Source organism: Ambystoma mexicanum, chromosome 2q (genome assembly GCF_040938575.1).
Source record: "Ambystoma mexicanum isolate Mex_15411 chromosome 2q, UKY_AmexF1_1, whole genome shotgun sequence".
Taxonomy (NCBI): domain Eukaryota; kingdom Metazoa; phylum Chordata; class Amphibia; order Caudata; family Ambystomatidae; genus Ambystoma; species Ambystoma mexicanum.
In genome coordinates, this window is record NC_090924.1 from 310,475,193 (window position 1) to 310,494,653 (window position 19,461).

The following is a 19,461-nucleotide window of genomic DNA, read 5'->3' on the forward strand; positions in this document are numbered from 1 at the left end:
TCCCAAAGGCATAGATCCCAGCATTTCCCTGAGGTTATCATGTGCCTGTTGTGAGAGGTGCAGTGACATCAATGGTGGCAATGACTATCGTTATGACTTTTCCATAATTATGGATTTGTCTGAATCCCAAAAAGCTGGTGATGTTCTATGCAGCGCCTCAAATTCAGAGTCTACCTCATGTTGCAGGATGTCCTCAAGGTAGTCATTGGGGAAAGCAGTGCAGTGATTGGCTGGGGTTGCATCCTGCCCTGGCGCACTGATTGGCGCTTTTGCGTGTGGTGATCTTGATGCAATACAGTTGGCTCCGTGTGAGCCTGTGTGCTCCCAGCTGAAGATTTGCAGGCCACCTCTTGTGGTCTTACTGACCCTTCTTCTGTTGGCAGGCCTGCTTCCTCTATCATTGGTCTGGTATTGACCATGGAAGAGATACGTGGAGCTTCTGGACTTCGCTTGTCTGCTGACAAGCGTTTCTTCTTTTGTCATCGACTGCTAGTCTGTCGTCAAGTGTTTTCCAATTTTCGACTAGCTACTTTTTGTCGACGGGCACTTGTCCATCGGCTAGTGCTTACCTGTCGATGAGCATCTGTCCCTCGACGTTCTCTTGCCCGGTGTTCGCTCATTGATGAGCGATTCCATCATCGACTGTCCTTCCGTCGACGGGCCCATCTTTGAAGAGGTATTCCCCTTTCCTGTCGACAACTGGGCCGTCTTCGAATGCGAGCGCAGGGTCTTCGATGCTGCATGTCCCATTAGGAGGATCTCCCGCCCCCTCCTTAATCAACGACAGCAAAGCTTAGGTTTTTGAAGCGCTCCGTTTAATCATCTATCTAGGCCTTTTAGATGGCCTTTCTTCAGACTTTGCCCTTTTCGGCATAGGCGCCCTTTTCTCCGGATGCCTCGGGCTGCCAGGCTCCTAGAAGACTTTGCTTCTGATGGTGGGTGGTGACCCTCAATAAGCCTGTCCTTTTTAATGTTTTAGTACTGAATGGCTTACAAATAAACTCTTCTGCTGAGTGGTGGGAGTACAAACAATAGATGCATTCACTATGCCTGTCACCCTCAAAAACGTTTTATAGGCTGCAGGTGGCACAGGCCTTAAACAGAGACTTTTTCCCATCCATCCTCTTTCCCCATTGTTAGGCAAAGTTTGCATGCAGTACCGCCTGGGACCACTACACACAACTATGACTACAGGTGTAAGCAAAACCAACCTTTGGTATAAGAATGTACCACACAGTTTTTGGTAGCGAGCTGAGCCGCCAGGCTTATCTCAAGAGGGAATGTGAGCTTGTAAGGGTGTTACACAATGGTCTACAATGACAAGTATTCAGATAGACACTTAGACTCAATGTTTCTTGGTAAAACACTTCTTAATATATTACACAATCATTTATAAAGCATTCGCTAAATGAGGCAACCAATATCACACACATACTGATTACTGAGCAGTTGAGCTCCCTTGAAATAGGAGCCAAATAGCATTGAAGTATGAGCAAAAAGGCATAAGTTAATACAACGAATATTACAGTTACTTTAAAACAGTGCAAATAGTTTGCGTTCACCAGAGGAGTTGATTCAATGCAATAGTTAGGCCAAAGTCAATGGGCTAGTGTCTTGTATAAGTAAAAACGGTTCTGGTATTTAAAATGTAAAAGTATTTGCCACAGTTCTTAGAAGTAGTTCACGGAAGAAAGGTTTGTTTGTCGGGTAACAAGTACTAGGCCTGCAAGTTGCCAAAGTTCCACGAACTTTCGCAGTGAGAGGTAAGTTCTCTCGGTCAGGTTTTCACGGTACCTTATATTGAAGAAAAAGATGCAAAGGGACCAAACCTGGTTTGGCGCACAGAAACAAACTCTAGAAGGACCTTTCCAAAAAGAAATGGCAAAAAAAGAAGACCGCGACCTGTTTAAACAAAGGGGGCTCAGGCGCCATCTTAAATAACATGGCTCCCGCAATTTTTAACTACCGATGTTCGCGGTCGGGAAAAATCATTATTATTGTAAGATAGTGTGTTGGGTCTAGGAATTTAAAAAGACCAGTAAAGTCAATTTAACCTTACATTCTCTGTTAAACAGTAGTTTATCCCAGAGAAGATATGCAAACCTTAGGACAGCCTAAAAGGCTTCCATGTGTCACTGCACTGAGGGTGCTGTGTGACACAAATGAAATGATTATGCCTATGGAGTTGTCTAAAACTCCATAATCAAAAAGAATAAACACAGAAAAGAAACAGAATTGAAAAGTACAAAGTCCCAAAGTCCAGCAAAAAAGCTGGGGGCATCTAAAGTAGAGAGGAATTAACACATTTTGAGAATTCTCACTAACACCCATCCTTACTGATAGAGGATATGATCCTGAAGATATATACTCAAAATTTGTAGTAATGAAGATATAGAAGTTAGCTGTGGAGATTTCTCTGAGGAGAAACAACTAAAAGACTCCTTCCAGCATAACATGCAGTTATAATCTGAAAGAAGGCTGCAGGGGAGTATCTACATACTCGACATCCCATTTGTGGGGACCAAAAGCACCCATAAGGTGGGTAATGGGCTACAAATTAGATACTTGTTTTTCCTTAATTTACTATTGCTAAAGTTGATGTTAATGTTAAAGGTATTTGTACCGTGCACTGTCACCTCCGGAGTGGTCCCCAGGTGCTCTGAAAAGTTAACAGAGGATTCTCAGCCTGACTACGGGGAATGTTCATAGCATGTGATTCTATGAAAGATCCAGTGCTGGAAAATGCACTTTGTCATACACCTGAGTAAAAGAGTACACTCCAGGCACCTCTTGCACGCAAGTTGAAAGAAGACACACTACACAACCCCAGAGTTCTATTCACTCTTTCAGCAAATGTACACAACTATTAAAAGATCCAAACACAATGCTCCTTAAGACTGGGTGCACATGCTCAGAGATTAAAGTATCCCATTAGATCAGTGTTATGTAATTTATGCTGAGCCCCCCACCCCCCACCCCGCACAGAGTGAAAATATGGCTGCTGAGCCCGCCCTTGGAAATGGTTGCTGCCACCAGATGGCATATCTGCTATATTTTCTATTATAAGCAGTGACCATGTTCCCTTTTTGAAGAGCCTGCGCCCGCCGTGAGCATCCTTCAGGCTCCCCTAGAGGGGCCAGCCCCACAGTTTGAAGACCACTGCATCAGATGCTACAGCTGCTCACAAATGATTGGAGTCAATCATCTACTGCACAGAATAATTCTATCAAACAGTGCATGCTAACAAAGCTGATAGATTGCCCTAATGCACATGCTCATGATCCTAAATGCATGTTCTCTCAAAGGTATCCCAGGCTGCCAAGGAGAGAAATGTGCTTGCATGTCTCACAAGAAAATAAATGCATATTAATAAAAAGGTTTGCAAGTCTACAACTCAATCACTCCACACGTCACATGTACATATGGAACAGAAAGGCATACAGTCAATTTTCATTATGTTTTTTCAAACAGTGTTATGACTTTCAAGAAAAAATACTCCACATCACGGCAAAGACACTACATATAAAAAGGTCTTTGCTATGAAAAGAACCCATATCCCAACCACAATGGTAGTCCAGTATAATTCTGCGTATGTAAAATCAGTTTAACTGTATCATTACTTAGGATGAGTGTGCACTTCTTTCAGGTATGGGCCTGGGAGGGGCGGAATGGGTGACGCGGGGGAGGAGAACCACAGCTAGTGTTTTGAATGGAGTAACAGGAGTATGTATCCAATGAGGGTGTGCCGAACTCAGGGCCAGGGACAATTCTGATTGGATGAAGGAACTACTGGTGTATCCTTATACGAATCTGAAAGCCTGCACTACTCCAGAATATTTTTGTCACAGTTTCATCCACTTTCTGCCAAAATATTAAACCTGGATATTCTGTATGAATGTATGTGTATGTGTTTGCGTGTTCTAAGATTTTGAGTTTTGTGCCATGAGCTCTGAAATTAATCAATGGGAAAGCACAAAACTGAATAGCCCTGATATTATCAGATGTCACAGCATTATTAATTCCTTAAGTAAACGTGTTTATGTTTAATTAACACAGGTGTCTGCTCCAGTGCTGTTCTAACTACAAACATGGTATTACAACAACAAGACCTGATTGTAGCCAACTATGGGACAAGTAGCGACCTGGATGCATGTCTGCCCAATGACGTACTGGAAAAAAATCTGGAGCTGTTTGGACAAATGGACTTTAGCGATGACATTATGAAAATGCTGAAAGCAAATCTGTACACGGTAGGTCAGAGTTTGGAACACTACAAGTCATGTTGGAATTCTCATTTTAGGGCTCTGATTGCTCCCTGTAAGGACCAGTGAGAGCACGAAAATCCCACTTTACTTTTATCACCATTTTGCTGATTGTTAGTACTCAACTCCCCATGATCGCTCAAGTGGGACCTTTGTTTGCGCCAACAATGAGAGACAAGTTAAGATACTGTATGGACGAATTCTAAAAGGGGCAGTTTGGCAGGTCTTCCATGTTTGTCAAAAAACTGCAATCACTCTGGTTGCCCAATCCACTGCTTGCCTTACAAGTACTTTGCTCTTTTCCGACAAAGGGCTCAATTCTGAGGTCCATGTAAAATTAGAAAAGTGTAGTTCTAATGGATTCCTTCCTTCCACGAATTCCTAATCTATGATATCCCACCCACAGCGCAGCTGTTCTTCAGAGTCTTTTCAGCCACCAGCGTGCACAGCACAGCTCTGCATCAGCTCGGCGCAACGCCTCTACATGCCCTGTGCCAGACATGGCGATGGGGCAAGTATATAGAGAAGCACTGTGCCTTGTGACCTCAATTCCTTTTTTCTGCGCTCTCTGTTTGTTTCAGGTACATGCTCATTCTTCTAATTCTTGTATTCTTCGACGCCATGCTGAACCCGAAGAAGACTTTGCAGTTCAGACTTTGCATGGATTGAGGCCGGCAGATGTTGGTATCGGATCCACACAGGATTTGTATGTACTGCTTGGTGATGAGCGCGACATACAGGACTTTGGGTCATGCCAGTCCATGCACCCAAAAGCCCTCCAGGAAAGGGCGGTGAAGATCTTCACCAACATCCGCAAGACAGAGGGTGATGTTTAGCAGTCCCGATTCGAGGAGAGTACCCCACGTGCAAGGAAAATGAGAAAGACAAGAAGAAGAAGCACCACAAGAGATCTCGCTCTCCGAGCGTATCTTTTGACCAGCATTCATCTTCTTCATCTAAGAAGAAGAACCGCCCCATCAGGGAATCCCAGGAGAACGCAGCTCAGGTATCTTTTCCATCCCAATCATCCACCCTGGATACATGCGAACATTTTCGCCTCAAGCTGGTTGTTATCTTTGCCAAAGTGCTGACAGCTTCGGCAACGGTGCTGATGGCCTTGGTCCTGGTGCCATCAGGACCCACTGTGTCTTCTAGTACCGGCAGGGCACCATTCCTGCATACCTACGGGCTTGGGCCTGGAGCAGAAAAGGGACAAAATCCACCACTGTTGTCAGGCTTGACCTTCAGGCATCAAAGTCTTGCCACCGGCTCTGACTTTGTACTCGGCGTCGCTGGCACAGGGAGAGCTGTGCCCCCACTACAATATACTCCTCTCCCTTTGAACCTCTCCCTTTGAAACCCTTCATGTCAAGGATGTATGACAACTGTGATGAAGAGGGAGATCTGGTGCCCTTTGGGTTGGAACCTTTGGCCTCCAGATAAGAGAGATTTTCCAGAGGGGTTTTACGGGAAAGGTGAAGAAACTTGCTAAAGAGCTCTAGGAGGCCAGTGGTCTGGACACCTACCCTGAGCTGGACATCCTTCCAGTCCCCACCACTGGTAAGCCTCATGCATCTTTCCTGAATGATGGTAAAGGTGAATTTTAATAGTGATTTTATCATTTTTACTAATTTTGTATCATGTTTTATTGAATTGTATTTTGCTTCATGCTTTTATGGTTTTTAAGCTGAAATAAAGTAATATTGACGGACTATCTCAACAAGCAGGGTGAAGTAGGGTCCTTGCTGCTATGCATAGAAGCAATGCGGCTGTGGTTCTGGGTTCTGGAAAACAGCATCTCTGAAGGCTGCCCATATTGCCGGAAGAGAGAGTGTCCCTAAGGATCCCTTGAGCAGAAAGACTTCAGCCTCCCACAAGTGGGAACTCTGCCAGGAAGTTCTAGAGAACATTTTCTCCAGCTGGGGAACTCCTGAAATGGATATCTTTGCTTCGAGTGTGAACAGGAAGTGTGAATTGTTCTGCTCCAATACATTTCATTGAAATGGAGCTCTGGCGTACTCTTTTGACAGTCGAGTGGACATTCAACCTCCTTTATGTGTTGCTGCTGCTCCCTATTATCCCGCTTGCTCTCAGGAGACTGTGCCTGCAACATTGATTCTGATCGCTCCATACTCAGCCCAGAGGACGTGGTATCCAGGATACATCACTGCTATTTCGGTACTGAAGTGGTCCCCGGAACAGGGTTCGTTCTTCACAGTCCACACAGTTATCTAGTTCCTAAATAACCAGTTTCCTCTTCACCGGTTTGTGGTTCTGACGTGGGATTTGAATTTGGTTTTGACATTCCTTATGGGAGCTCCACTTCAGCCCCTCCATTACTGTTCTATTAGATTGCTCATCCTTGTCATTTTCCTGGTTTGCATCACTTCCACGAGGTGGCTGAGTGAGCGCCAGGCATTATGGGTTAAACCTCCCTATTTGATTTTCTTCAAAGAGAAGGTGACGTTGAGAGTGTGCCCCTCCTTTCTTCCAAATGTATTCTCAGATTTTCATCTCTCTCAAAAGATCCATCTTCTGGTTTGCGTCCTCAGCAGTTACATCTCTCAGATGAGGGATTTCAGAAAAGATGACTAGCTTTTCATGTGTTACGCTGGTGCTCGTGATGGCAGGCTGTGGCCTAAACAAACTCCGTCATGCTGAAACATTATCTGCATCTCTGAATGCTATGATCTGCCTGGTAAGGATGTGCCTGAGGGTCTCAGAGCTCATTTAACCAGACAAGTGGCTGCAACCTCTGCCCTGTCCTGGACATCTGCCAGACAGAAATGTGGGCATCTCTGTACACGTTTGCTAGTCATTACTGCTTGGATTCTCTTTCCGTTCAGGAAGCCCATTTTGGTAGGGGGGTCCTCTAGAGTGTTCTGGTCTAGAGGGTGTTCTTGTTTTCCTCCTTCCTCCAGATCTATGTACTGCTATGGGAGTCTATCACAGATGAGGAATCCATGTGAGGAAGGAATCCAACAAATTACTTACCTCTCGGTAACGTTTTTGTTATGTTATGTGTACTTATAAAGTGTGCGTCCACCAGAGGTATCTTGGCGCTAAGAACATAACAGATACGATCAGAAACCAACCAGAATATCTAAAAAAAGTTTAGGCTCCTGGACCGCCCATAACAAAATCCTTCATAAAACATCCTTCATTGCCTTCCATTTACACGCACCAGTGGTGATAGACCCAGTAGAAGCTATGTTCTATTCGGCAATTGTGGGGCGAGCCAGATGTGACCAGAGTGGAGGCCAACGGAGCGCCTCCCCAACTGGGGCGAAGACACTTGCGACCCACTTGCCATCGGAACTGCAAGAGTAATGGGGGCCATTTCCACCCCTTCTCCTTCAATCCCCCCCAGAGGTAAGGAGCCCACCAGGTACAGCAAGGTGGCTAAAGTGCTCTGGGGGGCTGGATATTTCAGTGGCTGGGAGGCAGTGACCATGGAGAATGGGGAGGAAGCAGCCATGACACTGCCAGAACAGCGTGAGCAGCGTACCTGTGTGGGCACAGAGACTAAAACAGCCACCAGGGGCAGAGAGCTGATGGTGTGGGTTTGGTGGTCCGGCCACGGCAGAGGAGGTGCAGGTGCCGGCTACTGATGTGCCATGCTGTGGGAGGCAGTGTGCATGAGGCCCTGAAATCCGGTGCTCCCCCTCTGAGAGAAGAACATTGTTCACGGGGCGATAAGGCAATTGGACATCTTTTGCACGGTGGGCAGCACAGACCCATTCCTTTTTGGGGTGGACTTTGATTCAGGGTGTGCTCACCCCCCTCCCCCCTCAGCCAGTACGGGGTCTCATCTATAGGTGGACAGCGGGCATGGACGTCTTTCCGGGTGGACCACAATGGTACGTGAGCAACAGAAGATGAACCAATATGCGGGTGCAAAGCCCAAAGCAGGACAGTCAGTGGCGTGAGCCTGGATGGCGGAGGAATGGAGACAGTGGAAGGGGTCACTATGGAACACTTGATGGCCACGATACAGGACTCCAGGGCATCACTGGGGGGCCAGGGGATGGAGGAGGTGGGGATTGACTCTGCTTTGGTCCGGGTTGACCTGCGCAAGGTTAGTGAAAGAATGACTGAAGTGGAACAGAGGGTCAGCAATGTGGAGAATGAGATGGTGCAGCTGCGGAATCAGGTCAACAGATTGGTGAGGGCCACACGTACCTTAGAGATGAAAGTGGAAGACGCAGAGGGGCGATCCTGCAGGTGCATTATATGCCTGGTGGGTGTCCCAGAAGTAGAGGAAGGCCCTAGCATGGAATTGTATGAGGAGGACCTAATACTGACCAATCTGAAGATGCAGGGCCTTTCAAAGCTGTTCACGGTTGAGAGTGTGCACAGGGTCCTCGGCAGGCCTCCGCTGCCAGGAGGAACACCTAGAGCGATAGTGGAAAAGGTGTTAAATTATCCTGACAGGGATGCAATCCTTCAGGAGCCCTACAAACAGGGTCGCTTTGAAGTTGGGAACACTAAGGTTCTTATATTCCTGTATTTTAAGCAGGAGGTCTAAAGGTAGCGCCGATCCTTTGATGTAGTACGTTGATGCCTGCGCAATGTAAACCTGCGCTACATGATGCTCTTCCCAGCTAAATTGAAGGTGGTGGCAGGCTGGATTGTCACACTTTTTCATGTCGCAGTGGGATGCCTGGAACTGTTTGGACACTTGGACATTGAGAGGGACAAAGGAGGATAATGAGGGGATTGGATCATCAGCAACGCCCCGAGTTACTTGAACTTTGAGGTGTTTGACCACCAGTTTGTAGGCCATTGATGCAGATGGCTTCAGTCGGAGTTTGGAGCGAGGAGGGTTTGAAATGGAAGGTTGGAGTGGTCGGTGTTGAAAACGTGTTGGCCCGGGACATGGGAGCAGGTCAACTCTCTGGACCATACAGTCGACCGCCCGAGGAGGAGTAATGGGGACGGGTGGCAGGACTGAAAGATCGAGACTGCAAGGGGCATGAGGGGGAACAGTTGGGGATTAAAAGATCTAGGAGTTTGGGCTGGTGAGGGAGGGAGGGAGAAGGGAAGGTGGGGGGATAGGTGGTAGGGATGGAGGGCTGGGGAAAGAGGGGGGGGGGTTTATTTAGACAGTTACAATTTTCACTGCCAGATCGTTGAGCTCGGGTGGAGAATGGGACTGAAATTGGATGGGTGGAGAAGCGGCAGGGAAACCGGGAAAGGTGAGAAACTTGGAGTGGCTTGAATGGACAAGCGGGATAAGACATTAAAAAAAGACACATGGAATGTGCGGGTCTCGGTAAAGGCGATAAGAGGGCCCAAGTGGGCAAGTATCTGAAACAAGTCCATATAGCAATGTTGCAGGAGACACAACTCAAGAGGTCAGACCTGGAGGCTCTGAGCAGAAATTGGGGCGGGAAGGATTTTGGGTTCTCCTATTCGTCCGTCACAGGGGGGGGGTTAATTTGGGGAGCTTAGGGCGTGCTGATAACAGAGGAGAAAATATTGGGGGATGGGGAAGGGCGGAGGATAGCATTGGTAGGCAGCATTGAATGAATAGAATGTTGCATTGTAAATTCATATGTCCCAAATGTAGATAACAGGGACTAATCGGGGGGACTTCAATTGTGCCAGGGATCATAAGGTGGACAGACAGGAAGGTCGGGACCTTCCAAGCAGCAGGTAGTGACATCTCTGAATAGGTTACGGAATTGGATTTAGTTGATTTATGGAGGGAACACCATGACCTTGCATTGGGGTACTCTCAGTACTGTGTGGTTCATGACTCTTATTCTCGGCTGGATTACTTGTTCGTAGCGAGGGAGCATTTTCATTGGTTCGCGGACCCTGAATATTTGGGGAAGGTGTTATCAGATCACTCAGCGCTGGTAACAACACTCTGTAGGCCTAGATCTAGGCCACAAGTGTCGTTATGGAGGTTAAAAGCAGATGCCCTGATGCATGCTGCCTTTAGTAGAACAGTGCGGGACGAGATTTCTTCCTTTTTTGATCTCAATGAGGGTTCAGTGGGAACGCAATGGGAGGTGTTCAAGGTGTTTATAAGGGGTATCTGTATAGCAAAACTGACAGAGATTTCAAAAACATTACAGGATTCTCTTAGGAACATAGAGCGGGATATCACACGGCTGGAGCGGGTGTTGGCGGTGGGAGCACTTGTGGGAGAGGAATTGGCACGAGCCCTGGCCACATATCAGGGAACTTGTGGGTCCTAATCGAAATTTGAATGGCAGCAGTATAATACCTGCGTTTACGGCAAGGGGGATACAGCGGGACGCCTCTTAGCATGGCTAATATGGCGGGAATTGCCCAAGTCCATGATCACTCAAATGATTACGGCTGCGGGGGAAACGGTGTCAACGCAACCAGACATCAACATTTTGAACATATTATGAACACTGATACACTAGCGGGGGTACATACTCAGTAGAGGAGGAATTGGATTTGATGGAGCTAGTGCGGTTGCCTCAACTATCGTGGGATTTACGAGAGGGGTTGGAAGCACCTTTTGAGGAGGCAGAGATTTTACATGGTATTAATTCTATGCAGCGAAATAAGACACCAGGGGGAGATGTGCTACCCGGAGAATTATATCTTTAGTTTTTGGAAACACTGGTACCGCAATTAAAACAGGTATACAACCACACGTTAGAAGTACGAATCTTTCCGGAATCAATACAGGAGGCACTGACAACAGTGCTCCTAAAGAAATATAAGGATCCACTATATTATAAATCCTACCGCCCCATCTCGTTGTTAAGTGTAAACATTTTGGGAAATGTCTTGGCAGCAAGACTGGTGGGTGTAGCCACAGGCCTGTTACACGATGATCAGTGCGGATTTGTAGGGGGCCGTAAAACTTCTATGAATCATGCGGCACCAGCATCATGTGATGGATTCGGTGAAATGATCCGAAGTAGAAATGGCATTAGTCTTGATAGATGCGGACAAGGCATTTATTCATTGGAGTGGAAGTGGCTGTTCAAAGTATTGGAGTTGCTTGGAGTAGATCACAGGATGAAGAGATGGTTGAAACTTTTAAATAACGGTACGATGACCTGGGTAAAAACAGGATCCTGGGTGTCTGGACCCTGGGGACAGCCACATGGCAGGGATGCCCAGTTTCATCTATCTTATTTGCCATGGCTATAGGACCCTTAGCATGTTACTTTAGGAAGTATATATGTGAGAGAGGTATAACCGTGAGAGGAACAAATCACAGTATATCAATGCATGTTGACAATATACTACTTTATGTTTTCAATCTGCTGACTAATTTGCCTATCATTTGGGAGGTTCTGGGCAATTTTGGGAAAGTATTGGGATATTCAATCAATAAAGACAAATCAGTGCTGTTTCTCTTGGGGAGTCTGCGAACGAGAGAGAGGTGGTTCCTTCCAGTTTGGGGGTGGCGGTCAAATGGGAGACGGAATCATTTAAATATCTGGGGATTCAAGTATTTCACGAGATGGAGGAAACCTTTGTCTACAGTACTGCCAGGGCACTCTCGTCTATAGGACGCAGTGCAATTTTGGAAGGGTCTGCCGCTATCCCTGATGAGAATGGTGAACTTATGTAAAATGGTAATACTCCCGCGGCTGTTATATTTTTTTGCAAACATTCCTTATGTAACTAAAAAGGAATTATTTTGGACGCAAGAATCAGTGAGCTATTGGGCAACACGGGTGATGTACAGTTGCTATGGAAACACTGCGACACACACACACACTCGGAGGGGGGTTGAATTTACTGGATTTTGAGTTCTAGTTCATTGCAGCGCAATTGCAGGCGGTGAGATCATGTAGATACATAAGGGCAGCGGAAGTAGCTAGGCTGATGGCCAGCATGCCGAAATATAGGCGAAAGGTTGAGTTACTGTGGGCTCCCGTGGTGGTGAAGGGTACTACGAACATCTTTCAAGTTCAGAGGGTGTTATGGGAAAAGTGGTTAAAAACACTTAAGGTGAAGGGGTTATATTGTGCAAAGTTGACATTACGTTGTGATGCCACTATCCTGATAGAAATCAGATAGATACGGATGGCGACCCTACAGAAGAGGGGGTGCAGCTTGCTTGGGTATTTCTTCGAGAACGGAACCCTAATGACATTTGAATAGTGGAGTGGGGCATATGGTATCTCTAAAAGACACAGTGGGTCATTACAAGTCCGGCGGTAACGCCGGACTGTAACAGCGTTTCCGCTGCCTGAGATCCCGGTGCCACCGGGACATTACAAGTCCTGACGGCCCGGGATATCAGGCAACAGAAAATGTTGTTACCCATTCCCATGGAGCCCCATAGGAGTGGGGAGACGGAAGCACCATTGCTAACGATGCTGGTACTTTCGTGACAAGTCTGCCTGAGGCCCATGCAGGCAGACTTGTATTGTGGCGGTCTGGAATGGGTGCCGGTACGTTGATACCGGCACCCTTAATTCTGGAGCTCCACACTCGTAATGACCCCCACTTTCTCTCATATGGGAGGATGGGACAGCTGGCCAGTTTGTGGGAGTGTATACCAGAGGAACAGGAGGAGACCCCGCTGATGACCCAGATTTGATCAAGGGGTCAGGGGTCCTAGAGATAGGATTTTGTAATAGTCTAGAGCTTTATATGTTGCACGTCCACGCGGATCTCCTGGTTAAAGAGAAATGGGAAAGAGATATGGATCTCTCCATCTCAGAGGAAAAATGGGCCCGGATTTGGGAACAGGTTAAGAGGGCGCCTCGGAATGTGAGATTTCAGTTATTGCATTTCAGTTAATGCATTTCTACTTCCTACACAGGGAGTATATGACTCTGGTGAAATTACATAAATTTTTGTTATGTTATGTGTACTTATAAAGTGTGCGTCCACCAGAGGTATCTTGGCGCTAAGAACATAACAGATACGATCAGAAACCAACCAGAATATCTAAAAAAAGTCTAGGCTCCTGGACCGCCCATAACAAAATCCTTCATAAAACATCCTTCATTGCCTTCCATTTACACGCACCAGTGGTGATAGACCCAGTAGAAGCTATGTTCTATTCGGCAATTGTGGGGCGAGCCAGATGTGACCAGAGTGGAGGCCAACGGAGCGCCTCCCCAACTGGGGCGAAGACACTTGCGACCCACTTGCCATCGGAACTGCAAGAGTAATGGGGGCCATTTCCACCCCTTCTTCTTCAATCCCCCCCAGAGGTAAGGAGCCCACCAGGTACAGCAAGGTGGCTAAAGTGCTCTGGGGGGCTGGATATCTCAGTGGCTGGGAGGAAGTGACCATGGAGAATGGGGAGGAAGCAGCCATGACACTGCCAGAACAGCGTGAGCAGCGTACCTGTGTGGGCACAGAGACTAAAACAGCCACCAGGGGCAGAGAGCTGATGGTGTGGGTTTGGTGGTCCGGCCACGGCAGAGGAGGTGCAGGTGCCGGCTACTGATGTGCCATGCTGCGGGAGGCAGTGTGCATGAGGCCCTGAAATCCGGTGCTCCCCCTCTGAGAGAAGAACATTGTTCACGGGGCGATAAGGCAATTGGACATCTTTTGCACGGTGGGCAGCACAGACCCATTCCTTTTTGGGGTGGACTTTGATTCAGGGTGTGCTCACCCCCCTCCCCCCTCAGCCAGTACGGGGACTCATCTATAGGTGGACAGCGGGCATGGACGTCTTTCCGGGTGGACCACAATGGTACGTGAGCAACAGAAGATGAACCAATATGCGGGTGCAAAGCCCAAAGCAGGACAGTCAGTGGCGTGAGCCTGGATGGCGGAGGAATGGAGACAGCGGAAGGGGTCACTATGGAACACTTGATGGCCACGATACAGGACTCCAGGGCATCACTGGGGAGCCAGGGGATGGAGGAGGTGGGGATTGACTCTGCTTTGGTCCGGGTTGACCTGCGCAAGGTTAGTGAAAGAATGACTGAAGTGGAACAGAGGGTCAGCAATGTGGAGAATGAGATGGTGCAGCTGCGGAATCAGGTCAACAGATTGGTGAGGGCCACACGTACCTTAGAGATGAAAGTGGAAGACGCAGAGGGGCGATCCTGCAGGTGCATTATATGCCTGGTGGGTGTCCCAGAAGTAGAGGAAGGCCCTAGCATGGAATTGTATGAGGAGGACCTAATACTGACCAATCTGAAGATGCAGGGCCTTTCAAAGCTGTTCACGGTTGAGAGTGTGCACAGGGTCCTCGGCAGGCCTCCGCTGCCAGGAGGAACACCTAGAGCGATAGTGGAAAAGGTGTTAAATTATCCTGACAGGGATGCAATCCTTCAGGAGCCCTACAAACAGGGTCGCTTTGAAGTTGGGAACACTAAGGTTCTTATATTCCTGTATTTTAAGCAGGAGGTCTAAAGGTAGCGCCGATCCTTTGATGTAGTACGTTGATGCCTGCGCAATGTAAACCTGCGCTACATGATGCTCTTCCCAGCTAAATTGAAGGTGGTGGCGGGTTGGATTGTCACACTTTTTCAGTCGCAGTGGGATGCCTGGAACTGCTTGGACACTTGGACATTGAGAGGGACAAAGGAGGATAATGAGGGGATTGGATCATCAGCAACGCCCCGAGTTACTTGAACTTTGAGGTGTTTGACCACCAGTTTGTAGGCCATTGATGCAGATGGCTTCAGTCGGAGTTTGGAGCGAGGAGGGTTTGAAATGGAAGGTTGGAGTGGTCGGTGTTGAAAACGTGTTGGCCCGGGACATGGGAGCAGGTCAACTCTCTGGACCATACAGTCGACCGCCCGAGGAGGGGTAATGGGGACGGGTGGCAGGACTGAAAGATCGAGACTGCAAGGGGCATGAGGGGGAACACTTGGGGATTAAAAGATCTAGGAGTTTGGGCTGGGGAGGGAGGGAGGGAGAAGGGAAGGTGGGGGGATAGGTGGTAGGGAAGGAGGGCTGGGGAAAGAGGGGGGGGGGATTTATTTAGACAGTTACAATTTTCACTGCCAGATCGTTGAGCTCGGGTGGAGAATGGGACTGAAATTGGATGGGTGGAGAAGCGGCAGGGAAACCGGGTAAGGTGAGAAACTTGGAGTGGCTTGAATGGACAAGCGGGATAAGACATTAAAAAAAGACACATGGAATGTGCGGGTCTCGGTAAAGGCGATAAGAGGGCCCAAGTGGGCAAGTATCTGAAACAAGTCCATATAGCAATGTTGCAGGAGACACAACTCAAGAGGTGAGACCTGGAGGCTCTGAGCAGAAATTGGGGCGGGAAGGATTTTGGGTTCTCCTATTCGTCCGTCACAGGGGGGGGTTAATTTGGGGAGCTTAGGGCGTGCTGATAACAGAGGAGAAAATATTGGGGGATGGGGAAGGGCGGAGGATAGCATTGGTAGGTAGCATTGAATGAATAGAATGTTGCATTGTAAATTCATATGTCCCAAATGTAGATAACAGGGACTAATCGGGGGGACTTCAATTGTGCCAGGGATCATAAGGTGGACAGACAGGAAGGTCGGGACCTTCCAAGCAGCAGGTAGTGACATCTCTGAATAGGTTACGGAATTGGATTTAGTTGATTTATGGAGGGAACACCATGACCTTGCATTGGGGTACTCTCAGTACTGTGTGGTTCATGACTCTTATTCTCGGCTGGATTACTTGTTCGTAGCGAGGGAGCATTTTCATTGGTTCGCGGACCCTGAATATTTGGGGAAGGTGTTATCAGATCACTCAGCGCTGGTAACAACACTCTGTAGGCCTAGATCTAGGCCACAAGTGTCGTTATGGAGGTTAAAAGCAGATGCCCTGATGCATGCTGCCTTTAGTAGAACAGTGCGGGACGAGATTTCTTCCTTTTTTGATCTCAATGAGGGTTCAGTGGGAACGCAATGGGAGGTGTTCAAGGTGTTTATAAGGGGTATCTGTATAGCAAAACTGACAGAGATTTCAAAAACCTTACAGGATTCTCTTAGGAACATAGAGCGGGATATCACACGGCTGGAGCGGGTGTTGGCGGTGGGAGCACTTGTGGGAGAGGAATTGGCACGAGCCCTGGCCACATATCAGGGAACTTGTGGGTCCTAATCGAAATTTGAATGGCAGCAGTATAATACCTGCGTTTACGGCAAGGGGGATACAGCGGGACGCCTCTTAGCATGGCTAATATGGCGGGAATTGCCCAAGTCCATGATCACTCAAATGATTACGGTGGCGGGGGAAACGGTGTCAACGCAACCAGACATCAACATTTTGAACATATTATGAACACTGATACATTAGCGGGGGTACATACTCAGTAGAGGAGGAATTGGATTTGATGGAGCTAGTGCGGTTGCCTCAACTATCGTGGGATTTACGAGAGGGGTTGGAAGCACCTTTTGAGGAGGCAGAGATTTTACATGGTATTAATTCTATGCAGCGAAATAAGACACCAGGGGGAGATGTGCTACCTGGAGAATTATATCTTTAGTTTTTGGAAACACTGGTACCGCAATTAAAACAGGTATACAACCACACGTTAGAAGTACGAATCTTTCCGGAATCAATACAGGAGGCACTGACAACAGTGCTCCTAAAGAAATATAAGGATCCACTATATTATAAATCCTACCGCCCCATCTCGTTGTTAAGTGTAAACATTTTGGGAAATGTCTTGGCAGCAAGACTGGTGGGTGTAGCCACAGGCCTGTTACACGATGATCAGTGCGGATTTGTAGGGGGCCGTAAAACTTCTATGAATCATGCGGCACCAGCATCATGTGATGGATTCTGTGAAATGATCCGCAGTAGAAATGGCATTAGTCTTGATAGATGCGGACAAGGCATTTATTCATTGGAGTGGAAGTGGCTGTTCAAAGTATTGGAGTTGCTTGGAGTAGATCACAGGATGAAGAGATGGTTGAAACTTTTAAATAACGGTACGATGACCTGGGTAAAAACAGGATCCTGGGTGTCTGGACCCTGGGGACAGCCACATGGCAGGGATGCCCAGTTTCATCTATCTTATTTGCCATGGCTATAGGACCCTTAGCATGTTACTTTAGGAAGTATATATGTGAGAGAGGTATAACCGTGAGAGGAACAAATCACAGTATATCAATGCATGTTGACAATATACTACTTTATGTTTTCAACCTGCTGACTAATTTGCCTATCATTTGGGAGGTTCTGGGCAATTTTGGGAAAGTATTGGGATATTCAATCAATAAAGACAAATCAGTGCTGTTTCTCTTGGGGAGTCTGCGAACGAGAGAGAGGTGGTTCCTTCCAGTTTGGGGGTGGCGGTCAAATGGGAGACGGAATCATTTAAATATCTGGGGATTCAAGTATTTCACGAGATGGAGGAAACCTTTGTCTACAGTACTGCCAGGGCACTCTCGTCTATAGGACGCAGTGCAATTTTGGAAGGGTCTGCCGCTATCCCTGATGAGAATGGTGAACTTATGTAAAATGGTAATACTCCCGCGGCTGTTATATTTTTTTGCAAACATTCCTTATGTAACTAAAAAGGAATTATTTTGGACGCAAGAATCAGTGAGCTATTGGGCAACACGGGTGATGTACAGTTGCTATGGAAACACTGCGACACACACACACACACTCGGAGGGGGGTTGAATTTACTGGATTTTGAGTTCTAGTTCATTGCAGCGCAATTGCAGGCGGTGAGATCATGTAGATACATAAGGGCAGCGGAAGTAGCTAGGCTGATGGCCAGCATGCCGAAATATAGGCGAAAGGTTGAGTTACTGTGGGCTCCCGTGGTGGTGAAGGGTACTACGAACATCTTTCAAGTTCAGAGGGTGTTATGGGAAAAGTGGTTAAAAACACTTAAGGTGAAGGGGTTATATTGTGCAAAGTTGACATTACGTTGTGATGCCACTATCCCTCTAGAAATAAGATAGATAGGGATGGCGACCCTACAGAAGAGGGGGTGCAGCTTGCTTGGGTATTTCTTCGAGAACGGAACCCTAATGACATTTGAATAGTGGAGTGGGGCATATGGTATCTCTAAAAGACACAGTGGGTCATTACAAGTCCGGCGGTAACGCCGGACTGTAACAGCGTTTCCGCTCCCTGAGATCCCGGTGCCACCGGGACATTACAAGTCCTGACGGCCCGGGATATCAGGCAACAGAAAATGTTGTTACCCATTCCCATGGAGCCCCATAGGAGTGGGGAGACGGAAGCACCATTGCTAACGATGCTGGTACTTTCGTGACAAGTTTGCCTGAGGCCCATGCAGGCAGACTTGTATTGTGGCGGTCTGGAATGGGTGCCGGTACGTTGATACCGGCACCCTTAATTCTGGAGCTCCACACTCGTAATGACCCCCACTTTCTCTCATATGGGAGGATGGGACCGCTGGCCAGTTTGTGGGAGTGTATACCAGAGGAACAGGAGGAGACCCCGCTGATGACCCAGATTTGATCAAGGGGTCAGGGGTCCTAGAGATAGGATTTTGTAATAGTCTAGAGCTTTATATGTTGCACGTCCACGCGGATCTCCTGGTTAAAGAGAAATGGGAAAGAGATATGGATCCCTCCATCTCAGAGGAAAAATGGGCCCGGATTTGGGAACAGGTTAAGAGGGCGCCTCGGAATGCGAGATTTCAGTTAATGCATTTCTACTTCCTACACAGGGAGTATATGACTCTGGTGAAATTACATAAATTAACTTCTCCATATCACATCAATGCCCACGCTGCGTGCAAACAGGCGGGCTATTGGCAAATTGCATTTTGGGAGCGGGTACTGGTCCATACAAATACTCTGCTCAAAAGTAGCTACACCCGGAGTCCAGCTGTATGCTTGTGTGGTTAGACACTGAGGGGGAAGAAGCACAAAACCCAGAGACGAAGGGCACACTTTTTGTTGATACTAGCCAAGAGACATATAGCTATATCGTGGAAAAACCTGCAAGGTCCACAAATCTCACAGTGGTTAAATGATGATCACAAATGGGGTGGCAGAAATGGAGACCCTGCATAAATGGGAAGACCCGGGTGGGGGCGGGGGCGGGAAGAGGGGACACTTTGGATTGGGGTCATTTGTTGAACGAACTGGCATCATCCCCAGACCTGAAACCTCCATTATGTACGTGTGGAGCACCAAGGCTTGGAATGGAAATGTGGCAGGGGAGATGCAGGGACGCTGAATGGCAGAGATCCTATGGGAAAGGACTTGGGAGGTGGGGGATCTATTGGGGGTTGTAAGTACAAAGGTGGGATGCCTTAGAGAACCTGGAGTATTTCAAAAGAGGCCGAGATACAGTGCA

At 47.5% G+C, this 19,461-nt stretch overlaps 1 protein-coding gene across 1 annotated transcript in view; it reads left to right on the plus strand.

The window, feature by feature from the left end:
* LOC138568695 (uncharacterized) overlaps positions 1–19,461 on the plus strand; it is a 1,243,988-nt gene that overhangs the window by 875,880 nt on the left and 348,647 nt on the right. Inside the window, exon 86 of the mRNA XM_069646472.1 lies at positions 4,057–4,250. Within this exon, the coding sequence (XP_069502573.1) occupies positions 4,057–4,250 (194 nt within the window). The remainder of the gene's footprint in view (positions 1–4,056; positions 4,251–19,461) is intronic.